Source organism: Cajanus cajan, chromosome 3 (genome assembly GCF_000230855.2).
Source record: "Cajanus cajan strain Asha chromosome 3, NIPB_CcT2T_4, whole genome shotgun sequence".
Taxonomy (NCBI): Eukaryota; Viridiplantae; Streptophyta; class Magnoliopsida; order Fabales; family Fabaceae; genus Cajanus; species Cajanus cajan.
The window spans coordinates 80,998,403-81,025,529 of record NC_138519.1 but is presented as its reverse complement, the minus strand read 5'-3'; the positions used below and the strand labels follow the sequence as shown (position 1 = coordinate 81,025,529).

The window sequence follows — 27,127 nt, the reverse complement described above, 5'->3', positions numbered from 1 at the left end:
AAATCTATTTATGGTTTATATAGTACAGTGTACCTTTCCGAAACAAATAGACAAATAGCTGTACTATGGTCTGTGGCCTTTTTTCCCTCATTTTCCGCATAAATTATAATTGTTGTAGTTTAATATTTTAACAAACTAAAAAATATATATTCTTTTTTAATTTTCTCAATTTTTTTTTCTTCGGCACCAATTTTTTCTTCTTCTTTATTTGTAATCAGTATAAATAATAATACGGGTAATTGAGGAGGAAAGTAGATTATGAGATTTTGAAAGACCTCCCTTCTTCCTATTGGGAACATGGCATCTAGAGAATTGCAATAAAATGCAAAGAAATTCTTAGAATGTGTGTTTTTAACTCTTTTGAGGTTCACAACCAAATAGAGAACTTGTAATGGAAAGTTTTACATCTTGTAAATGAAAAAAAAAATAGAATAAACGCCTCATTCTTATTCTTGATGTTATTTCTCTTATACACTCGAATGATGCGATTTGCACAATTATTAAGAGGCATTACATCTCATATTTTTTAGGTTAAAACCCTTATTTGATCCCTTATAATATCTTTTTTTTATAAATGATCAAATAAGGGTTTTAATCTATTTTTTATTACCTTTAAACTTGATATCTAAAAATTAAATATTTAGATATCATCATACGTACCATTGCGATTTATACTTCACTTGTTACCGAAATATATTTGAATTTCTTATGTAATAGCAACTGTGTCCTCTTGAATCACTCAAGGAAATGGTTAAAGTCAATCTTAAGCCTCTTCGCTTGATGACGAGTGTTGTGTTGTGTACCTTCTTAAGTGGACGATCGAGATGGATAACTGTTTAGATTTCGACCTCATTCATGAAGTTAGTGAGTTATTGAAGATTCTTCGATTCACATATTATATCGTGCGTATGGCAAAGTATTTTGTGGAAGTTATGTTTATTGGAGCCGATTTTTTCAATTAGTTATCAGTAACTAAACTTATACCGGTATACCACATATTGGGGATAATGCTTTAGTGGTTCATATGGAAAAAATTACCGTCGAAAAAAAGAGTGGAGTACTATTTAAGGGGCATCCTAAGATCTTCTATTACACACCAAGAAAAACTGGTTTATGACTCAAAAACCACCCCACAAGAAAATGAAATTCATTCAAACAGGGACAAAATACAAAAAGGCTAAATCAAAATAAATCATAGATCTGACTAAATTATTTAAGATGAAAAGAGGAGAAAAACGACAATTTTACTTCTCCGAGAAGGCTACAGTGAAAACTGAAACAAAAGGAAAAAGAAGAATAGACAAGGAATAAGAAAAAGAAAGTTAAATTGAAATAGTTAAGAACAACAAAACATTTGAGTAAAAATATGACAAATTTCAAAATATGCTATTGCAAGAATAGCATAATAGAACTTCCTTTTCTTTCCTTGTCGTGTCATATTTATGTTAAATTCTATAAAAGTAACTGATAAGTTAATTGAATGTCAAAAAGACTAACTAAAGTTAAAAAAAATTAGTTAGAGATTGAAAGCTATTATGCTAGATTATTGTGTTTGGTAAAAATAGTTAAAATTATCTATTGTCAAACAAGTTTTTCAACTAGGGAAAAACACTAAAAGCTAACTTTCACAAAATACTCTTAGCTTTTTTTTATATATATACAGATTGTTGTTATTATTATTTTGGTAGAGATTTAGCCTTTCCCCAATCAATATGTCGAGAAAAAGAATATAACCGGAAGAAGTGAAAACGAAGCGAGCAAACTGAACAAGCAAAGAGCGTCTCTGTATTCACTTAATATTGGTAAAAGATGAAATGATGCATTTCCGCTAAAGATGCCTATTTAGTTTAGTGTGTTTCCGTATCAAATTTCAAAAATCAAAAAGTGGATATAAAAATCATGAATGAATTACACCGCCATCTGAAGCTTACAGAACAAGGGAGTTGTACATCTCACAAAAAGATTCAACCAATAACATTTGAAGAGGTAACAGATACTTGCGTTTTCCAGCCTCTTCATATATATAATGGCCCAAGACATCGTTGTTATTGTGTTAAACAGTGTCAATCAACGTAACAATTAATATCGAAACGAAAATAGTATCATGCATCTTGTTCATTTTATACAGTAGCACTACTCCAGAAGTTGTATTGGTTGCTGATGTTACCACAACTTTTCATCATATTATGCAAATGAAAAGGTTAGTGATAGAATGATTTGTAATGGAGGGAAAATGATACAAGAAACTGAGAAAGGATGGCATAGAGTGATATTTTTTTTTTTGGCTTAAAAGATAAAAGTGAAAAGAAATGCAGTGCAGAAGTGAGGGTCACATCTACACTTCACTTTACTTCTGTGGCAATCAAAATGCAGAAGAAAAAATAATGCATTCCGCTACCTTCCATTCCATTCAAACTTTTACTACCTATCCGACAAAGAAAAGCCACGCAATTATTCACAAAGAAGTTTACAAGAAGCCTGGCTCTAAGCATCCTAAGCATGAATATCTACAAAAACTGCCACGTAGCTAGCTAGTACCTTACATGAGTGATTCAGTGGCCACAGAAAATGATATTATTCACATTTTACACAACAACATAGGCATAAAACTTTATGTCAAGTTTCAAATTATAGTATGTTTATCATTCGAATCTCACATACCTGTATCAAAACTAGTACTAAGGCTCCAGCAAAATATGGTCAGAGTGTCAACTGATCCATATTGATAGCATTTCCAGAGATTTCATGAACTGAGCGCCCTTCATCTTGCTCAGCATATGCATTTGCTTTGTGGGTGGACGTTGAGTCATCATTGTCTGAACAGCCTGGTCTTTCTGTAAGAAACTGTTCCCAAAACACATCATTTACTCTAACTGGAGCATCTGGGGGAGCCTCAGCATCAGCTAAATTAGCAACCTCGTTTACATTTCTGCTTGAAGACTCTCCAACATCATATTCTTTATTATCATCGGCACAAGATTTTGATTCAGCCAATTTCCCAAATTCTGGACAGTCTATCTGGGGTGGTGATCGATCTGTGCATGAATTTCTCTTGACTTGGAGAGGTGAAGATGCCAGAGTTAGATTTAAAAGACAGGATATATAACTGTCACCATCTTCACCATTTGAGTCCAATTTGGGGCTCTCAGAAGAATCCATCTGAAAAGTAAAAGATGCTCCAGTTTGTGCAGGTAGAATCTCATGTGGGCTTTCTCCATCTTCATTTGAACTCTGTGTACTACATGACACTACCAAGTTCATATCCGAGACAGCTGGGGACAATTCCAGTGTGAGCTTATTGGAGAAATCTTGATGAGAAATATTCCCAAATTCCATTCCAAAATTATCAACAAAGCTGTTTTCAGGCACAGGATGGTGCAAGGGATGGTCATGGTCATCAACCTGAGGTAATCTCCTTTTCTTGTTATAAGCCAACAAATCCAAGGACTCAATTCTGCGAGAAATTTGCTGAACAATTGTGGGGTTGCGAAGAGCCTTCTCAAAGTAGTTGAGCAAAGTGGTCTGCCTCTCCTCCATGCCATCCAAGCGGTGCTGTAGATCTTCAAGATGAGTCTTAGCAGCAGAGTGGTGCTGTTCGAAGCGAAAAATACTAGACTGAATGGTGGTTTTGTCGTGCGAAAGCTTTTCAATTTCTTCCTCGAATGCCAACCTTTCTGGATCGGCAACAGGGTGAGTGTGACTGTGGATGGGTTTCCTGCGGTGAATATTCTTAAGAAGATGCTTCTGATCCCTCACAAAATCCTCATTGGCAAACTCCCATCGCTCAGGGTGCACTTTTCGAAATCCCTGACAATAGGGATGAGTAATTTTGTTTAGGTTGATACAAAACAATAATAGAATAATACAACATGTACTGAAGCTAGGGTTTGATAAACAATAATGGATAGTTTGAAAGAATTATAAGGGAAGAGAAAGGGTTACGGTACATAGGTATTAAGCTGACGGATGAAGCTGGAGAAGTTGTTGTGCTTGAAGAAGGTGGGAAGAAGAAGGCGAGAGAAATCCGCGGGGTTCCAAACGATGAAGCTGTTGTTGGCAGAGCTCCATGAAACTATCTCCGCCGTCGATGAATCATCCACCATCTCGTACGTTTTCAGTAGGAACGGTGCCGGACCTACACCTGAACCTGAACCTGAACCTGATCCCTCCATTTCTCTCTGCATACCAATTTTCCTCTTACTCTTTCGCTAACACCTTCACTTCACTCTTCCTTTCTCTCTATTAACTATTAACAAACCAAACACCACTATTTTTTTTCCTAAATTACCCTTTTGATTTTTTATTATTTAAATTAAAACTTTGGTCAATTAAATTTCTCAAATTTGCTCATTTTCCTTAATTATTATTTATTACATCTAACGACTGCATTGCTATTAACTGATGTTTTTTTGGACCTAGTCATGACATTAGGTCAGTTCAAGAAAAAAAATTCAAATTAATATGTTAAAAAGTATATATTGCATGAAGAATGTTGAAACCGTAACCCCCTTTGGGACGTGTTTGGTGAATCCTGTGTTGGGAAGTCTCGGAGAAAATGGAGACTATGCCAGAGTTGAATGCACCTTACATGGACTATAAGGACACATTGTCTCTAGTTATATAAATTGGATGTGACAGAAAATGACATTTGAATATATTGTTGATACATAATATAATCTTAAATATAAAAAAAGAAGAAAGGCAGAAGGGAAACTAGTGTAAAGTAAAGACAAATATTACTTGGATTTGTTGACATTGTTGTTGCCATTGTAGGCAACTTCAAGCCATTGTCTTTTATTTCATTGCAACGCAATGTGAAAATAGATTATAACCCTAACCCTTGGGGCTCTATGCCTCCAATAAACACTAATTCTACCCTTTGGCATTCCGATACACCGAAGAACAAGCAAGAATGATGCATAGCTTGAGAGAAAGAACAAATTATTCCATGCTTTGAGTATTAGAGACCACTCAAGATTGAGAGTAAGAAAGAGAAAGAGGGGGAACATATCAAGAAGCAGTGTGCCAGGATTAGAAACTTACACATAGGAAGCTTTTATAGCTAGATTATTTTATTTTAAGATAGTTATAAGAGTTAATCACCTATACATTGTTAACGTAAAGTTTTTTTACATTGACAATTAATTATATATTTTAATTGTGTTATGTCACTGTTAAAAGTAAATGTGTTTACAATAATATGACACAATTAAAATATATAATTGGTTGTCAATGTATAATTTTTTACCTTAATAATATATAAGTGATTAACTCTAGTTATAATTGATCGTGTTCGGATACGTTGGATGAATAAATTCCTAAATAGAGTCTAACTGCTTTAAGCCGATTGTACCCGAGAAAACTGAGCACTCGATAAAAGTCATCCGCCTTACTCAAATTGGGTTCAAAATGCTCGATTTTTAGGTGGGCTAGATTTCTTTGATTAGGCCTAATTAAACACAAGGATTGTGTAGTCATGTATAAGGATATACTCTTTTTATAATCCAATTGTACCATGTCTTTCAAATAAATGAAAAAAAAATTATAATAAATACTACCTCCGTTATTATTTATAAGTTCTAACTTAAAATAATTACTTATTATTTTATAAGACAAAAAAATTTTATACATCAAATATTTTTAAATTAAAATAACCTTAATTAAAGCATGTTATATTAATTTCGTGAAATATATCAATTATAAGTTTTTTTAAAGAATATGCACTCTAGTTAATTACGAGAAAAAACAAATTATTCTAGACTTTGAGTATTAAAGAGCACTCAAGGTTGAGAGAAAGAAAGAGAGACAGGGGAAATATTTTAAGAAGAAGCAATGGGTTGAAAACTTACACATAGGAAGCTTTTTAAACTAAATAAAGTATTTTTTTAATGTTAGTGAATTAGATAATTGAGTCTTATATATAAGAAAAAAAATAGTAACAATTTTACACCTAACATGTTAGTTTAGGATGAGACTGAATTCAATTTATTTTTTAAATTATAGTACTATTATGAATTATCTTAATCGATTTTATTGTATTTATAAAATAAAATCATGATTTACTAATTTTACTTTTCTTACTTATCATTGAATTTCAATGAGAATATAAAGATTATTTTTCTATATTAATAAAGATGATAAATGGCAATTTGAGAGTTTAAAAGGTAAGAGAAAAAAACACATTCTCACAATATTTAATAGGGACAAAAATGAGAACTAAAATTTATATTTTATAAAAATTATAGAGTACCTTATAAAAAGTATCACCAATTCATTCTAAATTATGTTTTATAATATAAAAAAAGAGGAAATTATAAGCGATATGAATGCATGAATTTAAATACTTATTAATGATATCATTAAAATTCATTGTCCTTTCTTTAATATCTAATAATAAATATGCATTTAAAGCTCACTTTCTTTTAAATATCCTATTCTATGCATTTTTATTTACTTTTTTTTTTTTTTTAATTTCTTCCATCATATTTTAACTCTTACAAAATTTGATCCTGTAAAATCTTATCTATTTTATCATTGAGTGAAAAGTACGAAATAAACAAATAGAATTTTCAATATAAACGATTAAGTAAAATCTTTGATTTTTTTCTCATTTATTTCAAAAATAAATCTACTTATACTTACTTAATTCAATAATTCATATTTTACATTAAATTTTATTAATTCAACTGTTAAATTCAAAATTATTAATGCATAAATTAAATTTATAAATCTTTAAAAAAATTAAAATTATTTAATATTTTATCTTATTAATTTAAATCAACGTATAAAATATTTTTATGACTATATTATCTACACGTAAATAACTATTCAAAAATAGTAACATTTAAGATAATTATAATGATTGATATGGAAAGATGATATAATATTAAAAATTAATTAGCATTTCAGTCTATTTATTTTATAGAGTTATGATTTATAATAAATAATTATTTTAAATATTTGAATTTATAAATAAAAATAGTATATCATAGTTAAAAAATTTAAGAATTTCTTTTGAAAAAAATGAATTATTTTCTCTGCGTAATTTAAATTTTACACAATTTTTAAAATCACTTCAAACTAAATTATGTTATAATTTTGTATTACAACATAAATTATTTATTATAAATCTAAAATATAATTTATATATTTTAAAGTATTTATTTATTATAAATTTTAATTATTGTGTAACTTAAATATTCAAAAATAATTATTTATTATAAATTATAACTACATAAAATAAATATTTATCACATGTATTACATAGCTTAAAATATATTATTTTGAATATTATATCATCTTTATATGTAAATTAATATAATTATCTTAAGTGAAATTTTTTTTTAATATTTATTTACATATGTTTTATAAAATATTTTTCTATTGAATTTAATTGTATAAAATCAATATTTATTTTGTGTATTGTACAAATTAAAATATTAAATAAAAATACTAAAATAATATTTGATCAATAAAAGGTAAGTCTTGTGAACGTAGATTAATTTTTAATTGTCTTTTTGAATATTAAGTGAACTATGTTTATGAATTAAAAAATATCAAATAAAAATTTAGGTTATCCAAATAAAAGTTTTAGCTTTTATTAATCTTTATAAATAGATGCAAATAAAAAAAATATCTTAGAGTTCAAAGTCTGAGATATAGTTTAAATCTTAATGTGAAATGAATCCTGTTTTTTTTTATATATAATTATCATATTAAAATTAGGGACTTAATTTTAAGTATTTAAAATAAATGAAATTAAAAGGATAATTTGCATATTAATAAAATATTAACAATTCAGTCAACATAAGCTAACAAAATTTTATCAAGATTTGTGAGTGAAGGATTTAATTATAAGATTTTTAAATTATAAGGATATTTGTAAAGTGTTTTTAATCGAAGATATGTAATTAAAATTTTGAAAAATTATAGGAACTTATAGAATAATTTTTCAATATCAAATATCAAAACCTATGTTAAACAAATGAATTATTTTTGTTGACAACCACAAATGAAAGCTTAACACAATGAATTAATAGCTATTTTTAAGTCTTATAAACTTTTTTTAGTTTCATTTTCTCACATTAAAATTTAAAAATAAAATGAAAAGTTCAAATCAATTGGATTAATTTGACTCAAACCTGACTATAACACAAAGTTTATAAGATTGAGCTAAAAAGAATTACATTTTATTGAAATTGAAAATGTAGCGCCCAAATCTTATATATTTTAATCGACAAGTTTGAGACAGTTTGTCTAGCTTAACCCGTTCTGTCATTATTATCCTACACTAATTCCCCTTTATCGCTTAAAAGCATGACTTTAATACTTCTTTTGTATTATACTAGTCCTTTTAACTATTTGAAAAACATTGAATTATGTTCTCCTATAAAAAAAAACCATTGTAAACCTTTAAAAAAATTGTATGCCATCCCACAAGTTTTGAATTAGAGCCAGTGTAACTTACTTTATTATAAAAGATAACCATTAAAGGCATCAATCTATATGCTCATTAATGATGCTTTGGAGTATGTTTAGAGATAATGATTTAAAGTGAATTAGAAAATAAAAAAAGATGATTTATAGAGAATTAAAAAAAATTAAATTGTTTAGAGACAGTGATTTATAAGGATTGGAGAATAAACAGATTTAAGTCCCATAAAAAAATACCCCTTAAAAATAAGAGATTTTACGAATTTTAGAAGAAAAAAAAACTTCTATACATTAATATATTTTTTTTCATTCTACTAAATAATGGTTAAATGTAATAAAATACTAATTTTTCTCTATTTTTTAATCTAATTTTACTATACTAAACAACTAAAAATTTCGCTATTTTTCTTATCAAATTAATTATCATACATTCTCTTCCATTCCCTTTGATTTCTCCTCTTTCACCAAACAAAATATTAAATATAATTATAAATTCTATCAATATCTATTAATAAATGCACATTTAAATATATTTTAAACATCTCTTATTCTATAAGAGCATCTACAATGGGGTTGCTTATAAGCAACTCCCTGTATCACATAACTGCCACATCAGCTCTAACCCACTTTATGAGTTGCTTAAATTTTAGCAGAGTTGCTTAGCTTAAATTTTAGCAGAGTTGCTTGTAGAAGCAACTCTGCTAAAATTTAAGCAATCCATAAAGTGAGTCAGAACTAATTTAGCAGTGATATGACACAGAGAGTTGCTTATAAACAACCCCATTGCAGATGCTCTAACGTAACTATATATAATTTTAATAAAAATATATTATATCAGATAGAAGATAGCGGGTTGACCCAATCCTTTCTTATATATTCCAACCTCTGTTGGTTACATGTTTAAATGATCCAATCAAAAAATTGTCTCTTGTACACTTCTAAATCATGATAAGATTGAGTACTTATGTATAGATTTGTCTTAACTATAAAAAGATAGAGTTTTGCTGCCTTGATTTGAATAATATTATTTCTAGCAGCGAGTATTTATGCAAAAAATATAATTATGGATTTTGTTATTAATATGTTTTTATTTAGCTATATGTTTTTCTGTCACTTATATTTAATTCACGATTTTGTGAATTTTATTATTTAATTTTTGAAATTGTACGTATAAATTCTTCAAATTTTACGTATTTTTATCATTGTGTTAATTAAAAAAAATTATTTTGACATTTTTTTTCTCTAAATGTTGTCGGTGAGTCCATTAATTATTGAATTTGTTAAAAAATTATATACTAATGTCCTTATTATAATTCTTTTTACAATAAACTAAAGTTTATAGTGTATAGTAAACTCAATCTATCTATGTAAAAAATTAAGCTACCAGTTGTGACAAAAGACTAACATTAACTTTTTATTTAAATTATAAATGTTAAAAAGATTAATTTTGGTAAAAAAATAAAATATAAAATTAATCTTTTAAACATTGAAAGCATATTTTGGCCGACAAAGTAACGGACGTTTGGTAGGGTGATTGATGGGGCAAGAGCAAGAGCAAGAGCAAGTCTTTAAATTTTACTACGTCTGTGTCTTTCATGAATATGAATGGCATGGCAATGTACATGAATATTGAATATGATCATCACTCTCAGAACCTGAAATCTGAAATGGAAAAAGAAAAACCAACCAGAACTTTCTACGACAATCACTACCTCTGCTTCGCCTTTCTCTTCTCCTTTCTCCTCTGCTCTTTCCTCCTATGCTTTGACTTCGCAACCTTTCATGGCCCCAACCATGCGCTCTCATTCTCTCTCAACCCATCCACCCAAAACCCTAATCCAGATTCCTGCATTGGCCGCTATGTCTACATTCACAAACTCCCTTCCCGCTTCAACGATTATTACCTTAAAAACTGCCATGTCCTCACCATTGGCTCTGACACACCCAACATGTGTCCCTATCTTCAAAACTTGGGTTTTGGGCCTCAATTTTCAAACCAGAGTTGGTACGCCACCAACCAGTTTACGTTGGAGGTCATTTTTCACAACAGGATGAAAAAATATGAGTGCTTGACCAACGATTCTTCCTTCGCATCTGCAATTTTTGTGCCGTTTTACGCTGGTCTTGACGTCAGTCGCTTTCTTTATCATTCTAATCTCACAGAGAGGGATTCCTCTGGTCGAGATCTTCTTAAATGGCTTGCAGAAAGACCCGAATGGGGGAGAATGTGGGGGAGAGACCATTTCCTTGTTGCAGGGAGAATTGCTTGGGATTTCAGGAGACAAAGTGATAATGACTCAGATTGGGGTACCAAGTTCAGATTTTTACCCGAATCAATGAACATGTCCATGTTAGCAGTTGAAGCTGGTTCCTGGAGAAACGACTATGCAATACCCTACCCTACTTCTTTCCACCCCTCCAAGGACACACAAGTTTCATTGTGGCAGAGGAAAATCAGGCACCAGAAGCGTCCTCACTTGTTTGCTTTCACTGGTGCTCCAAGGTTTGAACGTGATGGCTCCATCAGGGGTAAGATTATAGACCAATGCAGAGCTTCGAGTTTGTGCAAATTCGTTGACTGCAGCCATGGTGCGGAAAAGTGTGACGACCCCACCAATGTCATGAAGGTGTTTGAAAGTTCTGTGTTCTGTTTGCAGCCTTGGGGTGACTCCTACACCAGAAGATCCATTTTTGATTCCATGCTGGCTGGTTGTATTCCCGTTTTCTTTAGTCCTGGCACTGCTTATTCGCAGTACAAGTGGCATTTGCCCAAGAATAGGACTAGTTACTCTGTGTATATACCTGTGAAGGATGTAAAGCAATGGAATGTGAGTTTGGAAGAGGTGTTGCTGGGGATTCCGAAGGGTGAGGTGTTTGCAATGAGAGAGGAGGTTATAAAGATAGTTCCAAATATTGTTTATGCAGATCCTAGGTATAAGTTGGGTTACTTTGAAGATGCGTTTGATTTAGCAGTGAAAGGAATACTTGAGAGGATAGAGGAGGTGAGGGAAGCAATAAGGAGCGGGAGTAATCCTAGCATTGGTTTTGCAGATGAAGACCATTATAGGTTTACATTTTCAGATAATTACACCTAAAACAAGACATATATTATAGGCACATATCGTTTCATGATATTAGTCATAAAAAATAACATTCATATTTCATAGTTAAACAAATTCCCTAAAGAGAATCCCGGGTCACACCTTTTTTTTTTTGTTTATTTTGGGGGTATTCTGGCTTTTCTGATTTATTCGTTATGCTTTCTTTCTTGGTCTACAAATAAGGAAATCTGGTTGCAATGATACATGAAATTTCTATGTGAGTTCTAAAATGAAAGTCAGGCAACAAAAAGCAATATGGTTTAGTGCTCTGCCACCAAGTAAATAACAGTAAAGCTTTTTTCACCTTGGCTTGTGATAACTTATAAGTAGAACATCATTATCTCAACCATAACAACAATATTACAAGTATGTGGCAATATTTTTACCCTTCTGTGTGTGGTATGTTCTCTGGAATTACTATTGCCGACAGTGAGTTACCTTGGATTTACTGAAGGACATTGTTTAGTATGAGAGGCTGGTGTTGAAAGACATGAGCATATGGGCATAGGATGCATGTGAATGGCATAACCTTGTGCTGACACCGTCACTCTAGTAACGGTCATAGATGGGGCATTGAACCAGTAGACCCCAACTCCCGTATTATCGCCTGCAATTAAGGTCACATTCCACGAGTATCACATAAAGACACCAATCCATTACTGCTCTTTTATTTTCTTTCTAAAAGAGGCACACAGTCCAATTTCCTTTCCGCAAACAATGTCACGTAGTCAAAGTAATCTTTAACTTTCTTTTCTCTCTCCATCCATTAGCTCCGGTAAACAAGAGTAGAAAAGATGAATAAATTACTTTTTTAGCTTCAATAAGTTAAAAAAATTTTACACCAAAAATTATAATTTAAGCTAGGTGTTTTTTTAGATATAATTTTAAAAATTACGGTCATTTTTTAGTTTTCAAAATATTAATTTGTTTTTCTCTTTTTTAAGCTTTAGTTTTAAAATATATCCCTTATGTATCATATTATTAAAAATTTCACGTTCATTAGTGATATATTCTAAATAATATGTTAGAATATATGGTTCAATCTAATTTTTTATAAAATAAGGATTATTTTTTGATTGAATGAGATTTAATGTATACAACTAATTTTTTTTTAATACACGTGAAATCAGTTTTTTTTTATAATAAAAAACATGTGGAGTATTTAAGGGCGCGGGGTAGGCCCAACGTCGTTTTGTCCAACCCAAAATTTACTTATGGGCTTTGAACACACCTCAAAGCCCAAAAAACAAAGACAAACTTAAGAGAGAGAGAGAAAAAAACTGTTCAAAAACTGAGAGGAATAAGAAAGAACAAAGAAGAAAAAAAACGTTACACGAAAGAAGGAAGAAGAGTGAAGAATGGCGGCGGCGAACTCTGAGGTCTCGACGAATGACTCTTTCTTCTTCAGTTTGATTGTTATCACCTCAAAACAATAGTTTCAAATTTTGTTTCCTCATTAAAGCAGGGCAATGCTCAGAAACTGAGTTCGGAGACGTTTCAGTTATTCTCTTCCTCCGCTTCGGGTTTCGGAATCTTCGACGATGCCGCACAACAAGTTCCTGCTACACTTCCTCCTCCGTGCGTTGAAGTCATCGCTTCTGAGGTATTCTTCGTTCGCCTTTCGCAATATTTGATACGCCGCCGTTTTTAATTTTGCTTTTTTTTTTTTTCCTGCAAAATTAGGCTCCTTCATCCGTCAAACACAACGTGGACTCTGTAAATTTGGACGGAGTTACATTGTTAAAGGTATTGCTTCTTTCTCTGCCTTCGAATTCTTTGAATAATTGAATGGAGATTATAGTATAGTTTTATTGTTTATATTCTTTCATGGGCGATTCTCAGGGGCGGGTGAATACACAACAAGTCTTTGGTTTGTCCAACTCCGATTTAGTTCCCGGGAAATATGAAGGTAGTGCCATTTTGTTCCTTGCATTTGTTTATTCATTCGTTTTCGTTTTGTTGATGACTGAATCGTTTGCAACTTTGGTACCCTTTGGCCTAGGTGGACTGAAGCTGTGGGAAGGTTCACTTGATCTAATTAAAGTCCTTTGTTCAGATATTAAAAATGGGCTTATCTCATTTAGCGGGAAGCGGGTTTTAGAGGTGTGCTTTTCTTTTTTCAGGTGATTCAGTATTTGTCTGTATGATAAATGACTGATTGTCAGGTTGTTTAGTTTCTGGCTGTTTTATATAACTAGATACCCCCTTATTTACTCACTGTAGAGGAAACTGACTAGGAAGATAAATGTAAAGCATGTATATATATATCCTAGTAGAAAAGCTGTCCGTCTAATTCTCAGTTTCAATGTTTGATTTTCAGGTAGGATGTGGTCACGGCCTGCCTGGAATCTTTGCATTGCTTGAGGTGAAACTATGATTCAATTGCTTTGGTAGTTTGCTTTTAGCATCCTTAACTTTGAAAAATATAATAATGTGCATATTATGGTTGCTTTAGGGTGCAGCTGCTGTACATTTTCAAGACTTTAATGCTGAGGTCCTACGTTGCCTTACCATTCCTAATTTAAATGCAAATCTTTCTGGAGAATCTCAAGCGTTATCATCCAACTCAACAATTTGTGACAAGGCAGAAGTTCGCTTTTTTGCCGGTGACTGGAGTGGAATTGATAAACTGCTGCTCCCTCATGTTAGTACAGATGCAGATCATAATCATGGTGATGGTTATGACTTCATTTTGATGGCAGAGACAGTTTACTCAATCAACAGTCTCCAAAGTCTCTATAATCTTATCAAGAAGGTATTGTTTTGTTCATCAACAAAAGAGCAAAATTATATTTCTATGTTGAGTCATTGCATTGTAAATGTGAGTACAATTATCAGTGTATAATGTATATATTTTAATTAAAAAAACTATTGTTTTGCTTATCTATTGATGTGTTTTATACACAGTGCTTGCGACAACCTGATGGGGTTTTGTACATGGCAGCAAAGAAGTATTATTTTGGAGTAGGTGGTGGAACTCGGCGATTTCTCTCTGTGGTAGAAAAGGATGGTGAGCTAGTACTGACATGCAATTATATTCATGCTGGATCATTATTCCGATTTTGTATGTTATGTGCTTTGCAGTTGCATCATAAAAAGTAGTATCCTTGATATGCTAACAACTTGCTGTAATAACATAACCATACTGATCCTTTTAACATATTGGTTCTCCACAACAAGCTATAGACCATCAAAAGCTTGGTCACCTTATGCAATGTGAACTATGCAGAATATGTTTTCATCCTTCCTTACTAGATTCTATACCAGTTTATTTCTCTTTCCTTTTACCAGTCAATGTTCTGGTCTCATGATGTCATAATTGCCCTTTATTTGTGCAGGTGTCATGACTAGTAGCCTGGTTGCTGTAATCACAGACGGTTCATCTAATGTCCGTGAAGTATGGAAGCTTGCATACAAGTAGTCTTGGTATTTTCTTCCTTCAACATTCAAACTATCCCCGGTTTGTTTGCTCTCATGATTGCTTGCCCAAGCATGGAAAAGGGGGCTGTTGGAAGGGTGATGATGGGTTGGCCATGTTGCCAGTTTATATCCAATCGAGAGATCATTCACGCGGGCGAGTTTTGTTAACGGTTGTAGAAACTGTATAGTCAGGAGCGAATCTTGTCCCTCATTTCATGCTATACGTCTCTGCTTATACTGGGCTTGGTTTTTCTTGGTCAATTGTATTTTCTAGTAGGCAATTGAAAATATATATATATATATATATATATATATATATATATGGGAGCGTATCAAGTGAGAAGTTTTTATTGTGAGAAGGTGAGAAGGTGGAAATATAACCCTTAGATTAATTTTCTCTCACTTGATTAAATCCCAAATTTTCTCTTACTTGATTAATCTAAGGGTTATATTTCCACCTTCTCACCTTCTCACAATAAAAACTTCTCACTTGATATGCTCCCTATATATATATATATTCTTATATGTATTTATCTTGATGCCTAATGAGATAAGACTTTTGTTGCTGTTGTATTTATTTTGATTGGATGAAGCGCATTGCTGGAGCTAGCCCCTCAGCAAATATTAAGGAATCAAAGAATGGATTAAAACGAGAGAAATAATTAGGAAATTTGTCTTGTAATTTTAAATTCCAAAGCTCCCATGAAATATGATCAACAACAGAAAGATTATATGTGAATCCAACAAATATAAGATCTTTGTATGAGTCTGCAGTTAAAAAAAAAACTCAGAACTACAACTGACAGATTGTGTGAATTCAACAACCTTAAAAGATCAGTGTGTGGCTGCAGTCAAGAGTCAGACCTACAACGATAATATTTTGAGCAGCCTCTGTTTGGAGGGTTTGACGGGGGAGGAAGACACCCTTCACTTTTGCTGTAAGCTTCACCAGGGGCGCCACCATTACATACTGCTTTATCTCTCGAGAGAGCTCCTCTGGAGATGTAAGTCTCCTCCAGAAACCTTCGGCTTATTTCTGATCCCCTCAGCAGCTCATTTTCTTCTTGATTGCATTCGGCTATGGAACCATTGCATGTGTATGAATGACCCGTGCATGACAACACTGTGCTGCTGAAATGCATAAAGCTAAATAGGACGAGGCAGCTCAAATTCCCAAGTCTAATGTTAGATTCTGAACCCATTCTTGGATGTTTATTGTTTCCTTCCACGTTGAAGCACTATATATAACACTAGTTTTTAGAAACGGGTGCTAGTGGAAGCACCATTAGTGACAAGCAGAATGAGGGCACTTAAAATAAACTAGGTCAACGAAATGGTATTTAGTTGTTCTGTATTTTATTGTGCAAGTATGAGCGAGATGAGGTTGTGCTACAAAACCAAAGGGGGTAATCTAATATGCACCAAATATATTATACTCGGAGTAAATAAATATTACCTCCATTTCTATTTACAAAACCTTTTTAATTAAATTACACTATTTAAAAATTAATTAATTTACTTAAGAGTATTAAATTTATTAATAATTTAAATTATTTATTATCTTTTGTTTAAAAAAACAGTTAATTAAATAAAAATACTTTAGAGAATATATAATTAATAAACTAACAATTAGAATGATTTTATAAAAAAGAGACAAGTAAAAGAGTGAAAAGAGTTTTATATATTGGGAAAAAATTAGTATATGGCAAGAAAAATTATATACAGCTTTTAGTTTAGTTTTTGACTAACATTTGATGTATATTTTGGTACACGATTCTAAGTTCCATTGTTAGTCATGCTAATTACTTTGAATTAGGCCATCAGAAACGTATTCGTGAACCCTTTGATCATAGTGTAGATTAATTGCATTCGATTGGGTCGAAAAAAAATGAATTGGAGGAGGTGTGCGCTAGTGATTCAACATCCATTGACCATAATACGGTATATAATATTATAGATACTATGAAAATGACAGGTTGCTAAATGCTGTTTTTAATGTTAGGAAATGGACCATAATAAATGCAATAAAGAATGGATCATTTCAATGAGGAAATGATTTCTGGGAAGAAAACATGAAGTTTTTTTACATATTAGGTTCAAAAAGGTATCTTTACAGCATCACAGTGTTGTCATGGACGAGTCATTCATACACATCTAATGGGTCCATAGGAGAATGCAATCAAGAAGACGATGAGCTACTGAAGTAATGGTGTCTTATTTATAAGATTAAGAATAATTATACTTTTGTGTATTTTCTTTTTACGAACTCTTTAGTCTTTATACATTTTATCTTTGCAAATCCACAATTTTTAAGATAATTTCATCTAAAATAAAACAAAAAACATGATTTGTTTTAGTTATTTCAAATTATGAAAGTTCTGTATAAAAGAATTAAGAAACCCATTAAATATATTTAATATAAAAAAAGAAGAAAATACAAGAGGGAAAAATAATATCAGAAAAAATTAATGAATTTTCAAAATGAAAAATAATTTAAATTGAACTAAGGTAGTATTTGATAATTGCATTAGAATGGAATGAAACATAAATGAGTTTTATTTTGTGTTTGTTATATTAAAAAAAAACGAGATTAAAATGTATATTTCTCCCACAAAAAAAAATGAAAATAAAGAGAATAAAATAGAAATTTCCTCTTACTACTTTCCTTGTCTGCTGGACAACTTTCCTTTAAGTTGAGGACAATATCCCCTGTCTCCCCGTTTTATAAAATTATAGCAGTTCACCAGAAAAATAATGTAATAAAAAGAAAAGGAAAAAGTAAAGATTAATGAAATGTTTAATATATAAAAATATTGACATATCATCGCTCAATTATATACTACGCACGACGCACATTTTCCACTGATCTTTGTCGGTCAACGGAGTATAATTGCCGAGTTCTTTCGATTTCATGAGTAATAATGAAATGAGGACAAAACTTTAGTCCCATTCATGCCAATATCAAATCAACTTATTACACACTAGCACTCGATGAATATTCGCCAAAACTGCTTCAAATACTTTTTTTTTATTAGTGTGCTTTTTCTGTTTTTCACGTCACACTCAGTGAGATAAGATAAATTATTACATGATCTAGAGTTGTATAATCTCAAATCTCTATGTGACACATTATTATTATTTTTCATATACTAAAAATTATAGTTACGAAATAAGGTAAAAATTAATCATGTAACAGTAATTTATCCCGAGATAAGGTTTTTATTTTTGTCTTTTTGTGTTTCCAAAGCACTTTCTTCCTCTTCATTTTTTTAAGCATACAAAGAGTACGAGTATAAACACACTGTGTTTGGTTCATTGTGAAAAATCATCAAACGACCATCTGACGTGAAAGTAGCAAATGCTGCTTCTCTGCTTTGGAATGAAAAAATTTCCATTTGCGTTAGTTCAAACGGCATTCCAAACATGCAAGTAGTTTTGAAGAAAACAAAATTCTAACACAACAATAAATAATGCACAATAGTTAACAGCAATTAATACATGTTCAAGGATCATCAAATACTTGTAAATTGTTTAAATTTATGTTATGCAATACATGTAAATTTCATCTAGCTGGCGCAAAGAGAAGAAAAAGAACATGATGCGTATATTACTTTTAAATTGTCTCAAAATTATAATTGGATATGATATGATACTGTAGAAATCGGGGTATGCTTGGTTCGTAATCGCATACAAGTTATTCAACAAACTTATCATATACTAACTTGCTATTTTGCTCTGTATTATCTTATCCTTAGAACTAGTTGATCTCTTTGAAATCCAAGCCTGGCCATAAATGTAGAAACTGAAGTTCTAATCATAGATTCAATTATAACAGCCTGAGCAGGTAAAAACACATTTTATCGCTGTGACTGCTAATCATTCTACACACCTCAGTATCGTTTTTTTTTTTGTTGGTATTTTCCTCTTCTCTAATTCGTTTTTATTTGGATTAAACGAGCATGGACCAATTTGTTCACACATGTATTATTAAGTTGGGGGTAACCACAAAGGTAGAAATAACTACAGACAAAGAGGTTATGGAAACGAGCTTAATATATTTATGCAATTGCAAACTGTCTTCAAAATGTTGAAGATCCACAAGAGCATTATAACATATCTTATTACAAGTTTAAAACCACATGATAGATACCTTTATTAAAGGGTGATAATGACACGTCTTCTTAAACCCATATATCTGAAGTACAGTCACCACCAGGATATCTCATCTCATGGGCAAGAGAAGGACCATCTGGCTCAGCTCCAAAGTCCACAAAGAAGTTGGGGTTGATTTTCAGGCCACCCTTCTCAGTATCAACATCAATCTGTAGTATGTGGGAGCCTTTCTGGACAAGATCAGGATAAAATTGCTTGTCCCATGTGCTAAATAATGAGTTGGTAGCATACAGCCTCTTCCCATCTAAACTCAATTGAATCATCTGAGGTCCCCCTCTCAACTTTTTCCCCTGAAAAGGAATGTGTTACTGTTAACATCAACCATTGCGTAAGAATAAATCCATGCATCAGATGTAATATTGGTGTTCTAAAAAAAGGGTTTGAATGCATAAATGGCAACATGCCATTGCCTCACTAGGACATTGTGACTAATACAAGAAGACAATTTCTCAACAGTGACAACACAAACAGGTCTATCTGCTTGTTCTTTTGACTTTGTTCATTTGCAGGAAATTTATTTTGATCCCAGAAGGTTAAAATGTGAAACTTGTACATTTGCTTTTAGAGATAAAACGGTACCACCATAATACAAAGGAAGATTACATGCTAGTGAATTTTGACTTACGAGATCTCGTTTCACCACCTGAGTGAATAATTTGGTGAAACTATATTTGAATAAATAACATTGTAAACAAACATGCTACATTCATGCGAACTTTATATAGACAAGGTGAACATGAAGTGACTATTGAACTATCTCTGCATACATACCGAGTAAAATTTACATGAACAATCAAAACAAGAATGCGAGTGCAGTCCTACGGAATCAATCAAAATATTTACAAGAATCAATTAATTCACTCACATGCTTTGCTAAGAAATTATTGATTTACCCATATTAAGTGCAATTGCAATCTTTAAAAGCAATGACTACTAAGTATTATTACTAATAGTAATATTTCACTCCTCTCCATTTTCAACTCCTAACATGTATTATGCAATAAGTTACTATAGGGCATTCAGATTGCAATAACCTGAATCTCTGGCACTTCTGGTTGCCATGTTTCACCATCATCTGTTATAGCTACTATAGGACTTCCTTTCTGGAGAAGTCCACCAACCCATACTTGTCCAGTCAGTTTAGGATTTTTAAGGTCCTCAATGTTATACTGTCTTATATCCCCGTGAAGCCAGTTTACAAAGTACAAAAACCGATCATCCAGAGAAATCAGAAAATCAGTTATAAGCCCAGGCATTTCAGGAAGAATCCAGTTTTGCACTTTCAGTGGTTTCACTGATATGGAAACCTGCAAAGTAAGCTCAGTCTATAAGTATTATTGTTATATATACCCTTGGTTGAAGCACATATACTGACCATAAGAAAATATATATTAAATATCCTTTTTGATATACCTCATGGCCCCATGATCCATCTTGGGTCTTAAAAAACCGTATCATGTTACTTGTCAATGCACTCCCAACAAAGCCTGTATCTTTAGCAGGATCATGTAAGAACCTTATCTGCATTTAGGGTACCTTGGTTATAAAATATGACAACTTTTGCATATGGGTTCAAATTACAAGCAAGAGGAAATGGGGAAAGTACTGTCATAGTTAAATCACACAGGTAGTAAACAGGCTTCAAATACACACAGTTAAAAGGATAAAATAAATGCATGTTAAACATCTCCCTAGATTATGCTAATAACTTGCCTCTAAGGGTAACAGTCCTGAATCACCAAGGTCCAGTGTTTGTCTCAGTTCGCCCCCAGGCCAGCTATATACATGGAGATGCCTTCCGTATAATCCATCAGAGACATGCTGTAAGTTAAAACCCTTCGTAAAAGCACTAGGAGCACCCCATGATGTGCTAATCATAGTATTGTGGCGTGGCTGGTACCAAAAGTCATACCCAAATAGTGGACTGTGCCCTGGTTTCTCCCACCTACCCAATGTGAAGCAGGATACGATATACTATGATTAGAAAATATGATACTGAAATGCTAACTACATAAGCAGTTCCAAATAGAATTCTTGCCAATGATGTGACTTCATGCAATGTTCAATGCATGAGCAATTATTAAATGATTCTATGTAGTAAACAACTTTACAAGACTCTTAATATATCAGCATTTTTTTTTTTCAATAAATGATTGACCCCATTTCACCTAAACTCAAAATAAGCATGTCAACTAGAGCCTCTAACAAAGTCAGAGAACAAGCACATGCAGAGATAAATAATGAAAGACACAGGGAGTATTTTAGACATGCCATTTAGCATTATTGCATTTCTCAATCAAATATCTAGAGGAATACCTTCCTTTCACATTAAACTCTGAATCAAGAAGAAGAAATCCGTTGCCTGCAGCACTTCCATCTTTATCTCCAAGACACGAGATCATTATGTCACCAGAAGCAAGGCAGTGCGATGTGTGTGGATAAGCTAACCCAGTCTTCTGTTCGATATCCGCAGGCTCAACAACTTTGTGCAAAGATGGAGCCCTTGGATTTGTTTTCACATCAACCACATATACGCGACCTGATCTGAAATATCATAAAAAGTAGAGTTTATAATGTGAAGTGTCCTCAACATGTTTAAGGAAGTCAACTATCTTTGAACTGTATTATACTTGTTGGTTGTTTCTCTTGTAATTATCAATCAATTGTCATTTATATTTACATTGTTGAGTGAAAGTAAGCATTTAGGGCCTTACACGAGTGCAGGCACGATCAGAAATCGTCGCTCTGCTGATGGGTCCCCATGGCAAGAGCTGCATGAATTCCAGCCAGTGTGATGCAATTCATCACCCAAATACGGAACAGGTAGCCTATGGATTACTTTGGAATAAGTTGGAGAGTTTGGATCTACGTCCACTGTGGCCAAATAGTCAGGCTTCTCTATTCCGGTGCCTGTATCGTATTGAAGCAAAAATCAACAATGAAATCACCAGGTTGCAGACGTTCTAATAGACTTTAATTGAAACCAACCTTGTAGGCCCAATTCTACAAGTGTTTATGATTCGAACTAATTTTTTATGACATATATTTAAAATTTTGAATAATATTTAATTGCATGTTATATACAAACTAGTTAAAAATTATACAGTACAAACCAGCAAATAGTTTCTCTTTAAACAGGTCTAGTGAGTAGTAATTGAAAATTTAGATAACATGCAGAACATCCTAAATTCTAACCTTACCACTATCATACACTAAACAAAATCAGTTAATTGAAACGCAGAGCCTAGTTGACACAGGAGGGGAGTCAAAAGAAGGAGCTGCCGAAGTTCTGTTCAGTTGGGTTTCATCATCAATATTATAAGCAGAAACGAGATATGAAACTCGCAGAGAATAATTTAATTATTTGGCAAAAAAAATTTGGGTCCTTGAGTCCACTCTAAAAGAGTGATAATAGCAACAAAAAAAGTATTTTTTGACAATGAAATTTAGTTTGATCTTAATGGAGAGGCAGTGAAAAGAAAAGATAAGAAAAAGAGTGAGAAGGAGGAGTAGGGTACCTGCGTAGACGGCGGTGACATAAATGAGAGACTCTCTGGGACCAGACATGGCTTCCAGTGGGGAAGCATAGCCTGGCCCTGATTTGCAGCATCCATGCCCGTTACTCATCTCTCTCTCTCTCTCTCTCTCTGATCTTTTTTCTCTTCGGTATTCACGGCCTTAGCCTCTTAAGAAGAAGGTGATTTGTGATGAAGATGGTATTCAGATTTCACGTGCAAACAAAACAGAAATGAAGACAGAAACAGCATTGCACACGCGTAAGCGTTTCGTATGTATAGTGTCACCAATGTCGTCTTTGTACATATTTCCATGAAATCATGTCCAGGCTGGATGTATCAAATCCTCCATACTCATTGCAACCTCTCGATATTAATGGGATTTAGGATTTTAAAGATTTTTTTTAAGTAAAAAATTTATTGATATTTAATTAAAATTTTATATCACTTAAACTCAATTTAGTGATATTTAATTTGAATTTTTAAGATTTTTTAAAGAGTTTATTAAAATTTATTAGTATTCATTTGAAATTTTTTACAACTTAAAAACAATCCATTAATATCCAAAAATATAGATTTTAAAGGATTGTTGTATTAGAATTTGAAGAACTTTTTAGTGGTATTTATAAATACCAAATTCATAAAACAATCCCATCCAAACCCATCAAATTTTAGAAGATTGTTTGAAGTGACTTTTCAAGTGCTTCAAGAATTTTCAAGTGAGTTTTTCATCTTTTTTTTTTCTATGCTTATGTCTTCTCCATTTTTTTTCTCTTACCGATAATATTGTATTAGTGCTCATATATAATATGTTACTGTTGTTCCTATTTCATTCTCTTAGTTTATGCTTGTAAATTTCTAAGATATTTTAAATGAATAAAAGTGTATGAAAGACAAACTTTCACTCAAATACCAATATAAAATGAAGGGACATATTTAATTATAAGAGAGCAGGGTAGTTGTCCACTATTTTTTTTAATTATTTATAAATTTATAAATAAAATTTTTTAAATCTCAAATTATAAAAAATTTAAAATGTTGTTTAGAATAAATTTTAGCATGTGCAACACTACATAACTTTCTTCGTAAAGAATGTCATTCTGATGAATTTTCAATTGGAGTGGTGGACGAATCTTTATCTTCAACATTACCGGTTAATAAAAATTATAATTTTGACCCTTCAAAAAAAATTATAATTTTGAGCCTATTATCAAATTATTATTATTATTATTATTATTTATTATCCAAATATTGTTATTTTTTTATTATTTTTGTCTTTGACTAATTTTAAATTTGAATGTGTGAAAAAAAATCTTGAACTCTTATTGTATATCAAAAATCTTTGAAATTTTGCGAAGTTCATAAAGTCATGCAAAATCCATTAAAATTTTAACTTAAAAGTCTTACAGAATCCATTAAAATCCTGATTGAAACTCTTGCGAAATCTTACAAAATCTTAAAAGTCATAAAAATCCTACAAAATCTTTTAAAATTCATAGAATTTTTTTAACTAAAAAATTCAATTAAAATCTTAATCCAATACAACCCCTAACTCTTTTTAATGTTTTCTATAAATTATTCATTTATAATTAACCACATCACGTTAAATTATTGATTTTTTTTACTTTTTGTAATTAAATTCTTAAAGTTATCGCAATTTTTTATTTGTGATAATTTAACACCAGAAATTAATCCCATGGACTCGATTTAAAAAATAGTTTAATAATCCTGTCATTGAAAAAAATCATTAATATTTAAAGTTTTAAAAAATTAAACTATTAATTATTCTTATGACTTTTAAACTAACTATTTTAAAAGTCAACAAATTAATTATAAAGATAATTTTTTAGTAAATGTATAAAGATAGTTTGTAAATAGATTAGTGTGTAAGATTATTTTATTTTTAAAAAATTATAATTTTCTAAATTAAAAAACTTAATTAAAAATTTCATTAACTGATGTAGTAAAGTAAATTTTAGGCTAAAACACTAATTTGGTCCCTTATATTAATTGTTTGTTTCAATTTAGTCCCATTTTAATTTTTGGTTTCAATTTGGTCCCAAACTAATTAATTGATTTCAATTTAGTCCCAAATTAATTAATTGGTTTCAATGTGGGACTTCCGTCTAAATTATTTAAACGGGGTTAACTTTTAGCCACGTGGATGCCACATAGATGCATACGTGGATGCCACATGCATGCCAATTTTTTTTAAAACACCTGGACCCAGAATGTGCCGTTCTGAAACCGGAACGGGCCGTTCTGGTTACTTTTGGTGTTTTAGTTTTGCATCCGGAACGGCCCGTTCCAGGTGCAAAATTAACACACCAAAAGTGCATCAGAACAGGCAGTTCTGGATTCAGAACGGGTCGTTCCAAAACTGAGAATAGTGTATTTTTGATAATTATGCAATTTTGATCCCTAAGGTTTTAATTGAGTAATTTCAGTCTTTAAAAGATTATAGTTGTGTAATTTTAGTCTCACCATTTTTAATTGAATAATTTTAATCTCTCAAATATCATGATTGTGCAATTTTAGTCTTTCTTATTAAAAATATAATAATTTTAAAATTTTAATATATATATATATATATATATATATATAATGTTTTAAAACTATATAATTGTTTGCTTATTTAAATTAACATATATTATAATTTTTTGTAATGTATCAAATGATATATATTTATTATTACTAAATAAATAAAATTTATATATTATTAATATTTTAATATTTTAATAAATTAATATCAATAATATTTTTCCTATATTTATAAATAAACTAATAATTTGATAAATATATATTAATATATATTAATATATATTAATATATTTTTACAAAAATATAAATATATAAGATCAGATATATATTTCTAATTAATATACTTTATTTTTGTAAAAGTATATTAGTTTATCTATAAATATATTAATAATATTATTGATATAATATCAAAAATTATAACATATGTTAATTTGAATAGATAAATAATTGTTTAATTTTAAAACATTATATATATATGTTGGATATCAGCACATATCAATCAGAATCTGTTGGAAATCAGCATATATCAATCAGAATATTCAATTCTGATTTGTAAAGATTTAATGTTAATAAGATCAATTTTATTTCCCCTCCTTTAATTATTTAGATACAACATTTATAGGGAGAATTATTTCCCAGATTTTTAGGGATAGATTAGTGTGCAGATTTATTCCCTTGTATTCTATTTATACCACTTTTGTATTTTTCCCAAATCAGAGAAATATACATTATATTTTTCCGCAATATATATATATATATATATATATATATATTAAAATTATTAATTTTTAATGGGAGAAACTAAAATCGTATTGTTATATTCTTTATTAATTTTATTAAAAAATATAATAATTTTGAAAAATATTTTTTTATGGTAAAAATTTTAAAATTACTTATTTTTATTAAAATATTTATTTTATTAGATATAACAACATAATTAAAATATAATTAATAATATATATTTTGTAAAATTATTAATATTTTATATTTTTAAAAAAAGTTAAAACCGGAACGGCCCGTTCTGAAACCTGAACGGGCCGTTCTGGTTTCACTTTTTGTTTGTAAATTTTGCATTTGTAACGGGACGTTCTGAATGCAAAATTAATACACCAAAAAAGAAACCAGAACGGCCCGTTCCTGTTTCAGAACGAGCCGTTCTGGATCCAGGTATTTTAAAAAAAATTGTTATTCACGTGGCATCCACGTGGGCAAAAGTTAACTCCGTTTAAATAATTTGCACGGAAGTCCCAAATTGAAACCAATTAATTTTTAAGGGACCAAATTAAAATCAATTAATTAGTTTGGGACCAAATTGAAACAAAAAATAAAAGTGGGACTAAATTAAAACAAACAATTATTATAAGGGACCAAATTAGTGTTTTAGCCTAAATTTTAAATACATGTTATATTATTTAAAAATTGGTTAAGATGATGGTCATATACATGTTATGTTATGTTATCGGATGTGTCGGTGTCACAGATTCACAATAATCAATAATGGAGTCCGTATTTGATAACCCATCACACACTCCCACTATATATATATTAATTATTTCAAGTTGTTTTTTTAGAGAGTTCTTTGATAACGTATCCTGAATGGCTGTCTCTTTCTGTTTTTGGGTTTGTTTCTTTAGAATCGATTACTAGAATCCACATATGTTTATTATTACAATTAATTATAATTAATAATAACAACTGGAGTATTATACTGATACCATTAACTAATCCTGTTTAATTTAGATCCTGCCTCATTACTAATTTTGTTCTCATCTATTTTAAACAAGGAAACTTGGGCGTTTATTAACGGTAATTATTTTAAATGTACACACTTCATCTTTCTTAAATAATATTTTTTAATAATGATCAAAAAATAATATTTTTGAACATGTTTGGACGAATAATTTAGTTAAGGTGTTAAATAATTGTTTATCATGTAAATATTTA

General features: G+C 30.9%; 4 protein-coding genes across 7 annotated transcripts; 2 read left to right on the top strand and 2 right to left on the bottom strand.

The window, feature by feature from the left end:
- Positions 1 to 2,368: 2,368 nt before the first annotated feature.
- Positions 2,369 to 4,256, bottom strand: LOC109808635 (heat stress transcription factor A-5). Its single transcript, XM_020371697.3, has 2 exons — positions 3,948 to 4,256; positions 2,369 to 3,807 (listed from the first exon to the last, which is right to left on the bottom strand). The coding sequence occupies exons 1-2, from the start codon at positions 4,182 to 4,184 to the stop codon at positions 2,701 to 2,703; spliced, it is 1,344 nt and encodes a 447-aa protein (XP_020227286.2). The 5' UTR covers positions 4,185 to 4,256; the 3' UTR covers positions 2,369 to 2,700.
- Positions 4,257 to 9,952: 5,696 nt separating this feature from the next.
- On the top strand, positions 9,953 to 11,837 carry LOC109808915 (Exostosin family protein). Its single transcript, XM_020372100.3, has one exon. It carries the CDS (start codon positions 10,029 to 10,031, stop codon positions 11,526 to 11,528), a length of 1,500 nt encoding a protein of 499 aa, XP_020227689.1. The 5' UTR covers positions 9,953 to 10,028; the 3' UTR covers positions 11,529 to 11,837.
- Positions 11,838 to 12,698: 861 nt separating this feature from the next.
- Positions 12,699 to 15,624, top strand: LOC109808322 (Putative methyltransferase family protein). 2 transcript variants are annotated; one of them, XM_020371261.3, is made up of 9 exons: positions 12,699 to 12,913; positions 12,997 to 13,137; positions 13,218 to 13,280; positions 13,377 to 13,443; positions 13,537 to 13,637; positions 13,855 to 13,899; positions 13,990 to 14,289; positions 14,442 to 14,544; positions 14,873 to 15,624. In XM_020371261.3, the coding sequence occupies exons 1-9, from the start codon at positions 12,893 to 12,895 to the stop codon at positions 14,953 to 14,955; spliced, it is 924 nt and encodes a 307-aa protein (XP_020226850.1). In that variant the 5' UTR covers positions 12,699 to 12,892; the 3' UTR covers positions 14,956 to 15,624. The 2 variants fall into 2 exon arrangements, with proteins under 2 accessions (XP_020226850.1, XP_020226852.1); XM_020371263.3 differs by having other exon boundaries at positions 12,709 to 12,913; positions 13,000 to 13,137.
- A 2,326-nt stretch (positions 15,625 to 17,950) lies between these two features.
- Positions 17,951 to 22,888, bottom strand: LOC109808300 (selenium-binding protein 1). 3 transcript variants are annotated; one of them, XM_083071467.1, is made up of 8 exons: positions 22,646 to 22,888; positions 21,842 to 22,037; positions 21,444 to 21,671; positions 20,841 to 21,072; positions 20,541 to 20,648; positions 20,162 to 20,434; positions 19,105 to 19,417; positions 17,951 to 18,326 (listed from the first exon to the last, which is right to left on the bottom strand). In XM_083071467.1, exons 1-7 carry the CDS (start codon positions 22,752 to 22,754, stop codon positions 19,136 to 19,138), a joined length of 1,428 nt encoding a protein of 475 aa, XP_082927593.1. In that variant the 5' UTR covers positions 22,755 to 22,888; the 3' UTR covers positions 17,951 to 18,326; positions 19,105 to 19,135. The 3 variants fall into 3 exon arrangements, with proteins under 3 accessions (XP_082927593.1, XP_082927594.1, XP_020226820.1); XM_083071468.1 differs by having other exon boundaries at positions 17,951 to 18,323; XM_020371231.3 differs by lacking the exon at positions 17,951 to 18,326 and having other exon boundaries at positions 18,990 to 19,417; positions 22,646 to 22,887.
- Positions 22,889 to 27,127: the final 4,239 nt, after the last annotated feature.